Source organism: Chlorocebus sabaeus, chromosome 14, assembly GCF_047675955.1.
Source record: "Chlorocebus sabaeus isolate Y175 chromosome 14, mChlSab1.0.hap1, whole genome shotgun sequence".
Taxonomy (NCBI): domain Eukaryota; kingdom Metazoa; phylum Chordata; class Mammalia; order Primates; family Cercopithecidae; genus Chlorocebus; species Chlorocebus sabaeus.
The window spans coordinates 73652241-73669720 of record NC_132917.1 but is presented as its reverse complement, the minus strand read 5'-3'; the positions used below and the strand labels follow the sequence as shown (position 1 = coordinate 73669720).

General features: G+C 42.5%; 1 protein-coding gene and 1 long non-coding RNA gene across 8 annotated transcripts in view; one reads left to right on the top strand and one right to left on the bottom strand.

Moving 5' to 3' along the window:
• Window positions 1-15005, bottom strand: part of STAMBP (STAM binding protein) — a 35945-nt gene extending 20940 nt beyond the window's left edge. Inside the window, exons 1-3 of one of the 7 annotated variants that reach the window (XM_007970202.3) lie at window positions 14846-14920; window positions 14406-14511; window positions 12874-13088 (exon numbers count right to left, since the gene is read on the bottom strand). In XM_007970202.3, the coding sequence (XP_007968393.1) occupies window positions 12874-13076 (203 nt within the window). In that variant the 5' untranslated portion in view covers window positions 13077-13088; window positions 14406-14511; window positions 14846-14920. Of the gene's footprint in view, window positions 1-12873; window positions 13089-14405; window positions 14512-14784 lie in introns of all 7 variants that reach the window. The other 6 variants (XM_007970200.3, XR_012095385.1, XM_007970199.3 and 3 more) reach the window with 6 other exon arrangements.
• A 50-nt stretch (window positions 15006-15055) lies between these two features.
• Window positions 15056-15763, top strand: LOC119627279 (uncharacterized). The gene is made up of 2 exons (XR_005243423.2): window positions 15056-15159; window positions 15435-15763. It is a non-coding gene; the product is annotated as an uncharacterized lncRNA (long non-coding RNA).
• The last annotated feature ends 1717 nt before the right edge of the window (window positions 15764-17480 follow it).

The window sequence follows — 17480 nt, the reverse complement described above, 5'->3', positions numbered from 1 at the left end:
GCCTGGGTAACAGAGTGAGACCTTGTCTCTATCTACATTTTGAAGTTTATATATATATAAACAAAACATTAAAAAAAACCCACAAAAATTAGCTGGGTGTGATGGTATGCACCTGTAGTCCCAGCTGCTTAGGAGGCTGAGGCAGGAGGATCTCTCGATCCCAGAAGCCTGAGCTTACAGTGAGCTTTGATCACACCATTGCACTCCAGCCTGGGTGACAGAGGGAGATCCTGTCTCTATATAAAAAAAAAAAAAAAAAAAGAAAGAAAGATATAAAACAGTTTCCTTGAAGTCTATATTTAAAAGAAACACAGATTCATTTGTTCAAACCACAAAGTCCTGAAGAATCTATTACAATAAATAAGATTCATTTCTTATATTTTAGAGACTGATAGATAATTCAGTAGAACTCTCACCTTAGCCCCAAAAGCCAAGATACATATTAATATTTACTACCTTTAGCAGGCTGAATGTGCTTTGTATTGAGGCCTGAATCAGCTAAGAAAGTACTGTATCATACAAACACCATGTTTTATGTTCACTTATACTCTCATTACAGAACTAGACTGTGAGCTTCCTGAGGCCAGAGATTTCTATGTTTCCTGCTTCTTTGTATACTCCTTGGAAGTCAGCACAGTGCCTTGTATAAAGAGGCACTCAATAAATATTTGATGAATAAACATTACATATATGTACATGTATGTATGTATACACAGTAAGTCCTTAATGTTGCTAGATTCTTGGAAACTGTGACTTTAAGCACAATGACATATAACAAAACCAACTACTAATCGACATAAACAAGAGTTAAGCTCCTTTGACCTATCCTCGTCACAAAAACATCAGACTTCTAAATACAGACCAAAACACTTCTAATATTAGACACTGAAATAAATGTTAGCTATACATACATTTAAGAAAGACCTATATAAACAAGTACGTAAAGGATTTATCTGCTTATTTAGTCCCAGGTGGCCAGAGTCCATCCCAGCAGCTCAACGCCAAGGCGCGAACCAGCCCTGGAGAGGATGCCATCCCATCGCAGGGCACACTCACACATACACTTGCACTCATTCAGACTGGGGACAATTCAGACATGCCAGTTCACCTAATGTGCAGACCTTTGGGATATTGGAAGAAGCTTGAATACCCAGAGAAAATCCACACAGACATGGAGAGAATGTGCAGACTCCACACAGACAGTAGCCCCAGGCAGGAATGGATTTTTCTTTTCTCATCAACATTAAAACGAAACGACATCGGACAAAACGACATTATTTGACAACCTGCCATCTTTATTTACTTTGCTTTGTAAGTATATAAAGAAACAGGAAGTAGATACAGAAATGAGGGCAGGGGAAATAGAACAGATAAGAGTAGGCGTGAAACTTTTCACCAAATACCTTTCTATATTACTTTGACTTTGAACCATGTAATGGAATCTAGTTTATAAGTGAAACAAAAAACAAACAAAACAAAACCCCTCCCAGACCTGTACATGAATAGTTTTCCCTTGCTTCAACAACTGTAGCCAGTTGTTTTCTGAATGGAGACAGATAGGCAAAATGGTCTCCTGAAACAGACAATGGGCAACGTAATCCATTACTCATGCTGGAGGTAAAAGAACTTAGTGGTTAGGAGGGCTGGCTCTGGAGCCACTATGCCTGGGCTCAAATCCTAGTTTTGCCATTTACTAACTGTATGACGCTGGGCAAGTCACTTAATCTCACCACTACTCAGTTATTTGCAGGGGTGTCCAAACTTTTGGCTTCCCTGGGCCACACTGGAAGAACTGTCTTGGCCCATACATAAAATACACTAACACTAACTAGCTAATGAGCTTTAAAAAAGGTGATATCTGCCACCACAGATAAGCAAAAAAGTCCTCGAATTCAAAGGGTTGGACATGGCCTGTCTATAAAATTGTATAGAAGGAGACAAACCAGTACTTCCTGACAGGCTTGCTGTAACACTTAAAGAGATAATAAAATGCTAAACACAGTATCTGGTACACAGTCAATATTTGCTATGCGTTTGATTTTTTTTAACAAATAAACAAAAAATGTGAGCAAGAATAAGAGATGAAGATGCTAACACTAGCATCATGTACAGGTCTGGGAGTTTTTTCTTTACTTATAAACTAGATTCCATGACATGGTTCAAAGTTCTATCCCTAGAGACTTTCTAGGGATAGAAAGCGGTGGCCCAGATGTATACTGTTCTCTGGGGTTATATCTGGTTGCAGCCTAGAGAGAGGAAATGTACCAAAGTAAACAAAGATATGATGGCAAAAACACAAGCAAAATGACGTAATAAACAATGAAAAAAGAAGACATAAGCAGAAAAGTAAATACAAAAGGTGAATATATGAAATAATGCTGAATCCACTCATAATTAAAGAAATTCAAATTAGGATGATATACTATTTTCCTCCATCGGATTGGCAAAGGCGTAAAGGTTGATTATACCTGGAATAGAGAAATGGGATCCCCACACAGTGTTAGCAAGATTGTAAATTAATATAACCTTTTATCTTAAGGGAGGGAAAATGGAAGCTAATTATTCAAAATTTAAAATGTGTATATCCTTTATTTTTAATTTGTATTATTTATTTTTTTTTTAATTAATTTTTTTTTTTGAGACAGTGTCTTGCTCTGTCACCCAGGTTGGAGTGCAGTGGGGCAACCTCGGCTCACTGCAACCTCTACCTCCCAGGTTCAAGTGATTCTCCTGCCTCAGACTCCTGAGTAGCTGGGATTAGAGGCACCTGCTATCCTGCCTAGCTAATTTTTGTAGGTTTAGTAGAGGTGGGGTTTCACGCCATGTTGACCAGGCTGGTCTCCAACTCCTGACCTCAGGTGATCTGCCTGCGTCAGCCTCCCAAAATGCTAGGATTACAGGCGTAAGCCACTGTATCCAACTTAAAATGTGTATATCCTTTAAACTCACAATTCTATCTCTAGGAATTTATCCTAGAGATCATTATAAAATAGTACAAAGATATATGTATAAAAATATTCAATACAGCATTGTTCAAAAAGGTAGAAAAAACTGAAAAAAAACAAAAAAAACAAAAAAAAACCCCAAAAACCTAAATGTCCATCAATAGGGGATTGTTTAAAAAATAATGTACATTCAGGCCCGGCGCGGTGGCTCACACCTGTAATCCCAGCACTTTGGGAGGCTGAGACGGGCAGATCACGAGGTCAGGAGATCGAGACCATCCTGGCTAACACGGTGAAACCCCGTCTCTACTAAAAAAATACAAAACACTAGCCGGGCAAGGTGGCGGGCGCCCATAGTCTCAGCTACTTGGGAGGCTGAGGCAGGAGAATGGTGTAAACCGGGAGGCAGAGCTTGCAGTGAGCTGAGATCGGGCCACTGCACTCCAGCCTGGGCGACAGAGTGAGACTCCGTCTCAAAAAAAAAAAAATTATGTGCATTCAAATGTGAAGACAATGTAATCATTCACCCGTTCATTCAGTGAATATTTACCGAGCATCTACTACGGGGTCCAGATTATTCTAAACGTTGGGGATATGGCAGTGAACAACACAGTCAAAAATTCCTCCCCACCATAGAGTGTACATTACAGTGGGGGAACAGACAATAAACAGAAGTATGCTAGGAAAGTCATTAATAGGGAAGGGGGATAGAAAGTGATAGGGGAATGGTTGAAATTTTAGATAGAGCAGCTAAGGAAGTCATCAGCAAGAAGGAAGCAACTGAGTAAGGACTAGACAAGAGTGAGCCATGAATCTGGGACTATTCCAGAATCATGTTCCAGGCAGATGAAATAGCCCTGAGGCAGAATGAGATGGCTCAGTATGTCCTGATATGGAAGACACTACTGTGAAGAAAGCAAGTCGCAGAACAGAATACGTGGTATGAACCCACTGACGCTTTAAGGAAAAGGACATATGGGGGCCCCAAGAGCTTAATCACATCTCATCCATGCCAGAAATACAATACTGGCCACCTCTGATAGATGAGACTTCTCTTTTCACTTTAATGTCTCCCTTGTAGTGTTTGAAAAAAATTTTAAATCATGAATAAGTGTTCATTTTGTATGAAAACAACCAATTCAAAAAGTCAAGCAAAAGTTCTTTAACATGGATGCATTAAGGATCCTCGTCTTGATTCTTCCAGTCTTAAAAGTTACTCAGCACAGTAAGCATGATCACACATGAAACCTTCTTCAGTCTATAAACCCCAAACCCAGCAAACATCTTCAACACAGGTGACAGTTCATTTTCAGAAAGAGGTATGATGTTCCAAGAGGCTCACATAGCAGACAGGAATTGCCTGAATACTCTCACTCCCTTCTGGGCAGCCTAGTTGATGACCATAAAAAGCTGTGAAAGAATCCACTGCCTGGTTTATTGTCTGTGCTCATCATGAAAATATGTACTGATTTAATATGCTGAACTCTTTCTTCTATACCGGGGTCTGCAAAAGGCAAAGCATTCCTACATTAGGGAAGCTACTGAGGGGGGAAATATGCCTGAGATCATTAAGATGCCTGAACTGCTCCAGGAAAAGGAACAAACATGCCTTTTAAAATCCTGAAGTAAAGAAAGTATCCACAAAAGGTCTAGAACAATGATTTTCTGTAGTAGGGGAGGCAGAGGAGTGGTGAGGTAGATGTATACTCCCCTCTCTTTTCTCCTTGGTTGTAGTAACTGCCAAAGTTGAGCCACTGTTATTGATAGGAAAATACTAAGTAAAATACAATAGAAAACAGACTGAGAATCACTGAGCTAGAATTTCTTTGCAATTGCTGTGATTTTCTGTTCACAGAATCAGAATCAGGATTTTAAAGGTTATCTCCAAGAAAAGTGAAGGTAGCTACATTAATTACTTCAGGTAAAGCCGATACAACAGAATTCCAAATTAAACCCTAAATCCCACAAACCAAGTAAATGAGCTGCAAAATCTCATCCCCACCAAAATCTCCTAGCAGTTCATCATTTTAAATGGTCCTATAAGTGACAGGGACAAATTCCCCATATCAGTCTTGCTGTTAACACTAACATGTCACTCAAAATAACACTAAGTGACATAAAAAACAATTCCTTAGGCATCCATGTACTCTTAATCCTATCCCCTCTTGCCTTCTGAGGAGTTTATTACTACAACTAAGCTCTCTTCTGGACCGTCAGCCTCTGCTCCTCCATAGACCCCTTTCCATCAGCAAAAACATGCTCTAAAATCTCGCAACTTAAAATATATACACATGTTCACACGCTCCTTGTCCCGCTTCAACTAGTTCCCCATTTTTCTACTTCCCTTCCCATCCAAACTTCTCCAAAGAGTTGTCTACACCAGGGGTTGGCAAACTACAGCTGGTGTGCCAAATCCAGCTAACCATCTGTTCTCGTAAATAAAGTGTCATTGGAACCAGTCACATCCATTCATTTGTGCTGTCTATGGCTACTTTCATGCTATAAAGCAGAGGTAGTGACAGAGAGAGCAAGTAGCCTACAACACCAAAAATTTTTACTCTCTGGTCCCTTATAGAAAAAAAAATTGCCACCTTCAGCTCTATACCCTTTGCCTCCACTTTCTTACTGTCCATTCACCTTTCTACCCATTCTAATTAGGGTCTCTGTAATCCATCCAGCGAAATTGCTTACCAACATCACCCATGACATCACCTTACCAAACCCAAAGGCCAATCTTCTGTCTTCACCCATCTGACATAGATGGCTACTCTCCTTTTTCAAACACTAACCTCTTTTGGCTCCCATGACACCACACCATTCTCTCTTGGATTTCCTCCTGTCTCTTGAACCTTCCTTCAAAGAAAGTCTCCCCTGTTGACTCTCCCTCCATTAACTAACCTCAGGGCTCAGTCCTAGGCTCCTTCTCTTCTCATTCCATAGTCTTATTAAGAAAGATTCCTGATGTTTTATGTTCCACGGACCCTCTCAGGAATTTTTTAAGGTATAACTTAAAGTACAAAGGATTACCAGAAATACCCCAATTTTATTGAAAAAGTTTTCAAAAATTTTAAAAATTGTGATATATTCTTTGTATTGTGTTCTTTTTTTTTTTTTTTTTCCAGACATTCTCGCTTTGTTGCCCAGGCTGGAGTGCAGTGGCGTGATCTCGGCTCACTGCAAGCTCCACTTCCCGGGTTCACACTATTCTCCTGCCTCAGCCTTCCGAGTAGCTGGGACTACAGACATCCGGCACCATGCCCGGCTAATTTTTTGTATTTTTAAAATACAAAAATATAATATAACAAAAAAAGTAGAGACGGGTTTTCACCGTGTTAGCCAGGATGGTCTCGATCTCCTGACCTCGTGATTTGCCTGCCTCAGTCTCCCAAAGTGCTGGGATTACAAGGGTGAGACACTGCGCCCGGCCTAATGTGTTCATTATCAATGCATTTGATAATGAGATCTAGCTGTAGGTCTAATAATTCTGTACTGTAATTCTGAAGTAGTGATGTTTAGATGCTATTTTGAGATGTCAGCAACAACTGTAATGCAATATGAAAGTATCTTGATTTCTACTGGTGACAAAATTACAAATATCATTACTACTACAGTACTTTGAGGCCTACATTCAAAATGGAAGGAAATGCTAAATTTCAGTCAGTGGTTAGAAAAAATAAGAAAAGTTTTTCCCATTCAGGTTCACAGATCCCCTGAATTCTATCAGTGAATCTCTGTGAGGTTCCTGGACCCCAGATTAAGAGCCCCTTCACTAGAAAATCTCAGCTATTCTCAGGCCCTTCTCTGCATGCCTCAGGAATCCTAAGCCCTGAGGACCTAATCCTACAGGGCAGCTGGCCAGGCCTAAGCCTCCATTTCTTCCCCAGCCCCTGACCCAAGGGTCGAAGGGGAGATGGCAGCCCCTCCGCCATGTGCATGCACCTCTGCTGGCAGGAGGCCAAGTCTCTGGCCGCACAGCCTAAGAGCCGGGGCTTACTCAAGCTCAGCTGAGGTCATCCTCTGAGCCCCAGGGAGGAAGAAGGCCCTGTCCCCCAGCGGGTGGCCACTGCTCTCCCTCCCCGCCTCCAGTCCCTGCCCCTTAGCAGGGCCAGGCCAAGTGGAGTGTTCTCACCAGTCATCTGCAGGCTTTAGCCATCCAGTCCTTTCCCCTGCTGAGGGCTGGGGCTGGACGGGGTCTCCTCCTCTTCCCACAGCTCCCTACTCCACCCCTCACATACACAACTTCTTGGCCCAGCCAAGCAAGTCCAGGCCACAGAATGGCACCAGAGGGGTCTGTGGTCAGCCACCCCACCTTCAGGGCAGCATGGGCACCACGGGGTGGAGGGGAGGGGGAGGCTGCTGGGAGCCTCCAGATGCTGCCTGCTGGCCTGCAGGAGAGCCGTGCAACAGCTGCTGCTCCTGCCTTGGCAGTCACCTCACCTCCTCCACCCAAGCCTCCGTGGCCAGGCCAGCTCTCAGCTGCTCACAACTGATTCAGTCTTCCTCCTTCACACAGGCAAAGCACAGTAGGGATGCGTGGAAAGAATGTACCTATAGATGTGTACGTACCACAGTGCTGTAATTTTGTAGGTAGCAATCATGTAAATACATGTATGGATTTTATAATATATATATATAAATCTATAAAGGCATATTTTTAGAAAAACAGGCCGGGCACGGTGGCTCAAGCCTATAATCCCAGCACTTTGGGAGGCCGAGACGGGCGGATCACGAGGTCAGGAGATCGAGACCATCCTGGCTAACACGGTGAAACCCCGTCTCTACTAAAAAATACAAAAAAAAACTAGCTGGGTGAGGTGGCAGGCGCCTGTAGTCCCAGCTACTCAGGAGGCTGAGGCAGGAGAATGGCGTGAACCTGGAAGGCAGAGCTTGCAGTGAACCGAGATCGCGCCACTGCACTCCAGCCTGGGCGACAGAGCGAGACTCTGTCTCAAAAAAAAAAAAAAAAAAAAAGAAAAAGAAAAACAGCGCACCACTGCTTCTTTTGAAAATAGTCTGAATAAGAATAAAATGAATTTCTACAGAGGGAAAAAAAAAAGAAAAGGGAAAAGAAAATCTCAGCCATTCTTATGACTTCGGAACCATCTGTATGCTGAGGACTCCCTTGTCTGTATTTCCAGCCCAGACCTCAGTCTTATTCGACCTTGACATCTCTACTCGGATATCTCACAGGCATCTCAAATTTTAACATGTCAAAAAAAAACCCAAACGTGAACAGTGAAATCCCCCCCGCTACCCATCCCTCTTTAGATCCCACTTTTCCCATCTCAATACATGGACTACCCCATCGTTTAAGTTGTTCAAGGCAGAAACATGACATCAACCTCCACAGTATCTTTTTCCCTAAGCGATCAGTAAGTCCTATGGACTTGACCTCCAAAATACCAAATCCATCTGTCTCTTTCTATGTTGCCACACAATTCAAGCCACCAGCCTGCAAGAATTTCCTAACTAGTCTCCCTGCCTTCTCTTAACATTTGCTCCACCATTTACCACACAACAGCGAAAATTTATACTTTAAAAAAATTGGTTGGGCATGGAGGCTCACACCTGTCATCCCAGCACTTTGGGAGGCTGAGAAGGGAGGATCGCTTGCATTCAGGAGTTTGAGACCAGCATGGGCAACATTAGTGACATCTTTTTTTTTTTTTTGAGACCGAGTCTTGCTCTATCACCCACGCTGGAGTGCAGTGTTGCGATCTCAACTCACTGAAACCTCCGCCTCCCGGGTTCATGCAAGTCTCCTGCCTCAGCCTCCCGGGCAGCTGGGATTATAGACGTGGGCCACCACGCCTGGCTAAATTTTGTACTTTTAGCAGAGATGGGGTTTCACCATGTTGGCCAGGCTCGTCTCGAACTCCTGGGTGGCCTCTCAAAGTGCTGAGATCACAGGCGTTAGCCACCGTGCCTGGCTGAGACCTCATCTCTTTAAAAAAACAATAAGTAAATTTAGGTCTGAATCCCACTTAAAACTTTTCAGTGGCTTGCTGTTACTCTTAAGATAAAAAACAGACGCCTTACCATGGCACATAAAGTCCTGCATGATCCAGCCCCACTTGCCTCTCCAGGATTACCTGGAGTCATCCTCCCTCTTCTCTGGCTATACTCCTAACACAATGATCTTTCAATCCCCAGAACATGCTAAGGTCTTTCCCACTTAAGCACTTCTAAACACATAGTTACCTGTGTTTCAATACTCTGCCCTACGCTCTTGGAATGACCAACTTTATTGCATCCCTCAAATCTCAGCTTAAATCTTGTCTTCTCAGACAGACCTTACCCTGACTATTCTAGTCATAAACCCCTGCTTATTCTCTATCACAGTACTCTTTTCATTGCCTTCATAGCGTTTTCCTTATTTCTTGACTACAGCTGACTTTTGGACAACATGGGTTTCAACGGTGTGGGTCCATTTATACATGGATTTCCTTCTGCCTCTGCCACCCCTGAGACAGCAAGACTAACCCCTTCTCTTCCTCAGCCTTCTCAACATGAAGATGACGAGGATGAATACCTTCATAATGATCCACTTCCTCTTAACAATCTATATTTTCTATTCTTTATGATTTTCTTAATGACATTTTCTTCTCTCAAGCTTACTTTTCTGTAAGAATATAGTACATAATACATACAATATACAAAGTATGTAATAATTGACTATGTTATCAATAGGCTTCCAGTCAACAGTAGGCTATTAGTAGTTACGTTTCTGCGGAGTCAAAAATTATACATACATATATATATATATATATATATATTTTTTTTTTTTTTTTAGACACGATCTCGCTCTGTCCCCAGGCTGGAGTGCAGTGGCGTGATCTCGGCTCACTGCAACCTCCACTTCCTGAGCTCAAGCAATTCTCCTGCCTCAGTCTCCCAAGTAGCTGGGGTTACAGGCACCCGCCACCACACCAGGCTAAGTTTTGTATTTTTAGTGGAGATCGGGTTTCACCATGTTGACGAGGTTGGTCTTGAACTCCTGACCTCAAGTGATCCATCCACTTCGGTCTCCCAAAGTGCTGGGATTACAGGCATGAGTCACTGCGCCCAGCACTATGTATATTTTTGATTGCATGGGGGATTGGTGCTAACCTCTGTGTTGTTCAAGGGTCAATAGTATTTATTTGCTGTTTATTGTCTTCTCCCATACCTATAAAGGAACACCAATAAGGACAGGGGCCATTTTACTCACTGCTGTCCAGGACCTACTGCAGTGCCATGCAGATAGCAGGTATACTCAATACATATGTACTGAATGAATATGGTCTTTGCCCTGAAAGCCCTTTCTATTGTGAAGCAAAAGGATTCTGAAGGACCTTCAGAAAATACCTGGTAGAGTGATTCCACGATCCTACTGAACTTTCTGAATTAGTGTTTCTCCAAAGGAATTGTGCCCCTGGGTTTCATTCTGAGAGAACAATCTACAAGCTTATAGGAAATACATAAGAATATTCTTTCTACCAGTAGTAGAGTATATAAAGAGGACAGAGTAAAAAAAACTGCTCAGGAAAATAAATCGTGTGCCTAGGAATGAAAAACTCCTAATAGCAAAGAGAAGCAGAAATATAATTATAATTCTGTGAAACCTTAACAACACTGAGGCCACATGACATGGCATAATGGCATTACAGAACTACAGATCTTTAAGGAAACAGGTGTTAAATTAAAGCTGCCTCCGAAGATAGTGAACTGTAACCTAACTTAATGTATAAACAAACTGTAACTTAATGTAAGAGTTAGGTTACAAGTACAACAAATAGCTGAGTCTCAGCCAATCATAGCAGCTGAAACCTCCAGCCAATCGGAGGCTAAAGGCTGCCAAAACCTGACCAAATAAGGCAAACACAGAACTGTAGCCAATCAGGCTATTTCTGTATCTCATTTCCTTTTCTCTGACTATAAATATAACCTGCACAACCTCCACTATGAGGTGGAACATTCTGCACCACTTTTGGTCCTGAGTGTTCCCTGAACCTTTTTCTACTGGATTAAACTCTATTAAATTTAACTTGTCTAAGGTTTTCTCCTCCTAACACAGGCAACAATTCTAAATAAAAAAGACAATAGCCGTCCCATTTCTCCACTCTACAATTACAATATGAATCCTAGACAGTCCACTCTTCCACATACTTTTGTTTGGAGCACTGGTTCTCAAACAGAGGTGATTCTGCCCCTCAGAGAACATCAGATAATGTCTGGTGACATTTTTGGTTGTCACACTGTTGGGAGGGGGCATACTGGCATCTAGTGAGCAGAAACCAAGGATGCTGCTAAACATTCTGTAACACACAGAACAGCTCCCACCACAAAGAATTATTTAGTCCAAAAGGCCAATAGGGCCAAAATTGAAAAGCCCTGCTTTAGAGGAGTATGTGATCAAAAACTTAATGTGATAAAACTGGTATATGTGTATCATCTCTTGGAAGATATCTAAGAAACTACTAAGAGTGATTGTCTCAGGGGAGGAGAACCAAGGGTTTGGGGGGAAAGAGGAGTGTGTGGGGAGACTTTTTTTTTTTTTCTTTTTTTTTGAAACAGAGTCTTGCTTTGCCATCTAGTCTGGAGTCCTGGAGTGCAGTGGCATAATCTCGGCTCACTACAACATCTGCCTCTTGGTTTCAAGCGATTCTCCTGCCTTAGCCTCCCAAGTAGCTGGGATTACAGGCGCATTCCACCATGCCCGACTAATTTTTGTATTTTTAGTAGACGGGGTTTTGCCATGTTGGCCAAGCTGGTCTTGAAATCCTGACCTCAGGTGATCTGCCCACCTTGGCCTCCCAAAGTGCTGGGATTACAGGCGAAAGCCACTGTACCTGGCCAAGACTTACTTTTTAACTATAATTATTCTTTTGTGCCTCTGAATTCTGTACTATATATATGTTACCTACTCAAAAATCAGTAGTAAAATAAAAAAACAAAAAATAGCCAGTATGACTCATGACTATGATCTCAAAAGACTACCTCTGACTCTAGAACATTACTAAATGGAAAACAAGAAGAACAGGACCTATGTTGTAGAACAAATCCTGAATTAGGAGTCAGAAAACCAAGGTTTTGTCACTTCAAACATAAGCATATCACCAAACACTGAGTTTGTTTCCTCATATGTAGAATGTAGGGTAGTGTGCCCTATTTCATGCATACAGAACTGTGAAGATCCAATGAAATTATGCAGGTGAAATACACTGTGAGCTACTAAGAACCAAATACATTGTAATCATTTTTTTTAAAGTTCTGGTATTGTGAAAGACCAAGATTAGAAATGATAAATAAGACCTTTAACATTATTCCCTTTCTAAATTACGTATCATTTCATTGTCAATGGAGTTTTAGAAGTTGTTTGCTGTTAATAGTACTGAAATCTTCTACTTATGCTGCTCACCCTAAGATGATAAACAACTCAAGGGAAAGGTCTTATTATGATGAGTCACACAAACTGTAGGCAGTTACTAATTATTTGATGATTTGCATGATTATGATAAAGGTTAAGAGGAAAAAATTTTTTCCTGTATCACTAAATTTGCTACAAAATAAGTACAAGTGAGGAATGTTGGCTTTGCTAGACCCCAACAATAATCCTATGATTGGCTGCTTTAGTAGAAAGAGAACAGTAAAAGCATTCATCAGTACATAACATGTCTAGTTTAACCACCAACTCTTTTGTCTAACAGCTGGGCTATGTGGGCATAGGCCAAAGAACTAAGTCTCTTACTCATAAATTACTGAGTCATGAAAATAACACCTTCAGCACTCATGTCTTTGAATGGCAAGGACAGCCAATATGTAGGAGTTGCCAGCAAAAATGATTAATGTTGATGATATTGTGAAGTTCTGTGGTTTTAGCAATTCTGAGCCAAATAGGCAAGGCACCAGTCACCAGAAAGGAAAAAGGAAACTGTAGGTGTCTTACGTGATATACTTGTTATAGAGGATGAAGGCATGTTCAATGTTGCCTTCCTCAGAGTAAATGGATGCCATTCGGATAATCTCAACTCCAGAGCGGAAGTACCGACGGGGTGGAATGTCTTCATTCACCTCTACCGCACTACCCAGCTGGGAGAGAGCCCTCACCCGGTCTTCGGGCGGGAGGCTCACATCTCCATGGTCAGACATCAGGACCAAGTTCTGAGACAGAAAAAACAGATGGCATCAATACCATTGCCCCCATCATCTCAGCACAGTCTTACAGTTTATCTCACAGACCTCTATCTTAAGAAGAAAGTATAAGAGAAACATACCAAATGCTGTGGTGCCTATTAAATAAGGACTTTCCTACAAGGCTGAGACCTTCAAGGAAGTCCAAATCATAACAATGAGAGGACTGGCAGACTTGAAAACGTACAACCCCTGTGCCATAATTAGGTGTTATAAGAAGTAGAACCACAGTGGGCCAACCAAAAGTTCAGTTCAAGTTAATCAAATTCTTGCCATCAAGTGACTCTACCCACAGCACTGTAAGAGTGGGAACAGCATCTTTTATTTTCTATTATTTCTCCTTCCAGATACCCACATACCTCCACCCCAGTACCCACTCAGTGAACTTTCGTGAGGATTGTTCACTGACTTCAAGGTTGACCATTTTTATCTAATTTGAGAGTAACTGACATCTTCTGTGGTGTCCTTTTTCATATTTGAGCGCAAGGTGAGTTAGGGGAACTGGTCTGGGAATTAATGCTCATAATTGTAACTCTGCTCACTAAACTACTATAGTCAATCTATAAAATCATTCATTTATCATTATCATGGCAAGGGATTTGAATCTTGAAAACATTTACTCATTTTCATAGACTAAACACTCTGAATAACAAAAAGGCACGATGGTAACTTGCATTGCAAAAACCCCTGGGGTCCCGAAACTCCAGTAATTCTAGTCTTTCTAGATGTAGTTGCTGTTACAATCAGATTCCAAATTCCAACCAGATATGGCCACTGTCATCTCCAAAATAAATCTGGGCATTTGACACACATTGCATTACATCAGACCCTAATCAGTATGCTCTAGAATATACAAACTACAGTAGAATAAATCTTGGAATTCAAAGCCCGGCAACTGGCCTTCCCCAACAGAGATCTTTTGCTTCAGTCAGGATTCCAATCTGCCCAGGCATCCTCACATTTCAGTTTCATTTGTCTAACCAGTTTTTCTTTTCTACTACAACTCTTCCCTCAGGGGAAGTCTTCTCTCAGTCAATTCCATCTTTAGGTCTCTTCAATATTCGGATCACAATTCTTTCACAAAGCTTCCCCTCTAAAACACCCTTACTAAGCGCACAAAAGCCGTGAAGACTACTAGGGAGGCAGAGATAGTCCATCTCTCACAAGGCCTCTTTAGGGACTAGGAAAGCCGCAAGCATATCTAAAACCTCCACAAGTAATTAGTAAACCTAGTCCACAGTCCATGAAAGTTAACTGAAACAGAGGATGCTCGTTGCATCTCAGTACCTCTTGGGAGAGGTTCTTGTGGGTTAAGAAAGGAACCACCTCCCGAGGCCAGGAAGCGGCGCCGGTTACCACCCGGTTGAGCAATTCCAAAAAGGGGAAGCAGCATCTGCAAGTGAGGGGGGAAAGGCGGAGTGAAGGACCGAGGGGGAAAAACGAGGAGGAGAAAGGAAGTAGCACGAATGAGCGGAGGGGGCATATACAGTGGGGAGGGCTCTATCGACAACTGTTTGAGGAACCCTCTTGAAGGCACTCAAGACCAACTTGCCAACCCCAGGCACAATCATCCAGGGTTTTCGGGATCTTTCAAACGCAGTAGGCAGGGAAGCGCTGGGCCTGGCTGGTCAGGCGCCAGCCCGCGGAGACCGAAGCCTTCGGGTACCTCGAGCGAGGCAAGCCGGGCAGGGGACTCGGGGAGAGAAGCCTGCAGGCCCCACACTCACGGCGGCCGCTCCCCTTCAGAGTCCGACCACGCTTGGAGGCCCTGAACCACCACGTTCCCGGGACCCTTCCCCACCTTTCCCAGCGGATGACACTCGGAGGTTCCGGAAACGTCACATCCGGCGCCCGTTCCGCCCACTCCCGCTCGTCTGTCTATTACATTCCCAATGATTTAGGACTTGGAATGGAGAGCTAGTAGGTGGGGCTAGAATCGGCACCTGCGGAAAATCCGACCAATGAGGAGCGAATGACAGAGCGGCCATCTTGGTAAAGGAAAAGGAACAAGGAAGAAGGTGGAACTAAAGACCAAGCTGAGGTTTGCTTTTAAAATTATTTTGATTTGGGGTAGCCCCTTATGACACTCACAATACTGCTGCATTTAAGGAGGGATTGCTGATCCCAGTACAACTGCAGACTTAGCTAAACTAACCAGGATTTATAAATTGGGGACAGAAAGTCTTTCGAATGTATTTTTTAGCTTGTATTATACTCTATACAAAATTGGTAGTCTTAGTTATTAGGCAATATCTAACACTAATATTATTCCTTAGGAAAGAACATAAGTCTAACTTTTTTTTTTTTTTTTTTAAGACAGGGTCTTTCAGTGCCACCCAGGCTGGCACAGGAGTGCAGTGGCGTGATCATAGCCCACTGTGGTCTCCAACTTATGGACTCAAGCGATCTTCCTGCCTCCGCCTCACAAAGTACTAGGATTACTGGCGTGTGCCACCGCACCCAAATGAGACTAACGTTTTAATGTCAAAAAACCTATAAAATATTCGGAAAAAAAGAGTTTAATCTCTAAGAGCCACTGTGCAAAAGCAGTGAAGACCCAAAGATCTGTATGACACTGTTCCTGCCCTGAGACCAGGACAAGGTGGTTTTATGCATCAAATACAGAATGGCACGTTCTGCACGTAGATGTGTGTCTGTGTGAATCCATATACATCCTTTTTCTGGAAAGGTCCTACAAGCTTGCTAGTGATTCTGTCTCAGGAGACTTTGTGAAACATTAGGCTTTGGTTTAAAAGTCTAAGTCTCTGGGGGCCACTTGCCCAAAATTTGGGAGCCTCGCTGTGAGTTTGTTAGTGTGATGGCATGACGTATTATTCAAGGTCTAGCTTAAAGCCCTAATTCAGGTGTTGCCTCCTCCACCTAGCCAGCCTCCAGATCTCTCATTTCTCCCAAACCCTGTTGTGTATATTTCTGTTGGAGTTAGGTGAAGTGATTCTGTGTAGTCATCAACTTTTCAGACTTAGGGTTGAAGTACTTACTTGCATCATCACCTCTCCTTCTGCCCCCAGCAAGCACTAATATGCATGGGTCTACTATCAACTCTCATGGATCTACTACAGATAGATCTGGGAAGATAACTGTACAGGGCACGCTATTGTGTCTTCAAAACTCTCTCTACTGACTCTCTTCAGAATGTAAACATGATGGGTTGGGCCTAAAGAAATGGATGCACTGGAGATGCTGGTCATTGGGTGGGCATATAGTGCAGATGGGGTCCTGGCAGGAGGCAAAACAGGTCAAAATCAGATCCATTCAACCTCTCAATAAATGTTTACTGAGTGTCTACTATGTGTCAGGTTCTGTTCTAGGTGTTAGGGATACATCAGCAAACAAATCCAGCAGGTGGATACTCTAGTGATGGAAGTATAGGTAGAAGTACAGCTGGTGGGGTAGGGAACAGGGGCATCTGCTCCCATTCAGCACAGTCTCTAAAGTAGTTCTTTTTTTTGTAATGTTTAGCTTTACAAGTAAAGAGAATTCGCAAACATCCTAGATTTTAAAGTTATGATGAGAAGACTTTAAGAAGCTATAACTGAGACACACGTGTAAGGGGTGTGCATAGTCATAAACATAGCCAGTGCCACATAGAGGCTGTTCCTGATATTAGAAAGTTAACATGCCCAGTTGCTAGCAGTTCTTAAGGTAATAGCTAAGTGAATATAGGAAGCAGGATCTAGTCTTTTTAGGGAGAGAATTTGTAAATGTTGTCAGAGTTTTTGACATATGGGGCAAAGTTCAATACTCAGCTTTCTAGGGACCTGAAATAACAAGAAAATCTTGGCCAAGGTGAAAATTTTACATTCTTCATTTCTTATTTAACTGGAAAAGTTTAAAAACTAAACAATTTTGTACACATAATCAGGAAATCAAAGCTATACAAGATTCTTGGCATAACTGATGAGAATATCCTACCTACCCCTGCCCTAAAAATTGGAGGCTAAGCATGGAAGGTATTCCTTCAGCAAATAGGCTTCAGCAGCTCACCTAGTAGACTAAGACCAGGTTAGGAATTGAGATGCTGTTTCCTTCTGGTGCTCACTCCCAGCTGTGAACACTTTTCCTGAACATAGCAGCCTCCATCTGGCCTCTTGCATATGCCAACGTCAGGTCTTTTGCACTCCTCATGCTCATTCCTACCTGCTCATTTTTGGGCAGCAGCAAAAGACGCCTAGAAGGTGAAGTTCTTAATTTGAAATGTAACATCGGGGTTTAGAAAACACAGGCCTCGACTAGATGCGCTGGCTCACGCCTGTAATCCCAGCACTTTGGGAGGCTGAGACAGGAGGATCGCTTGAGCTGAGGAGTTCAAAGATATAGTGATTGCACCACTGCTCTCCAGCC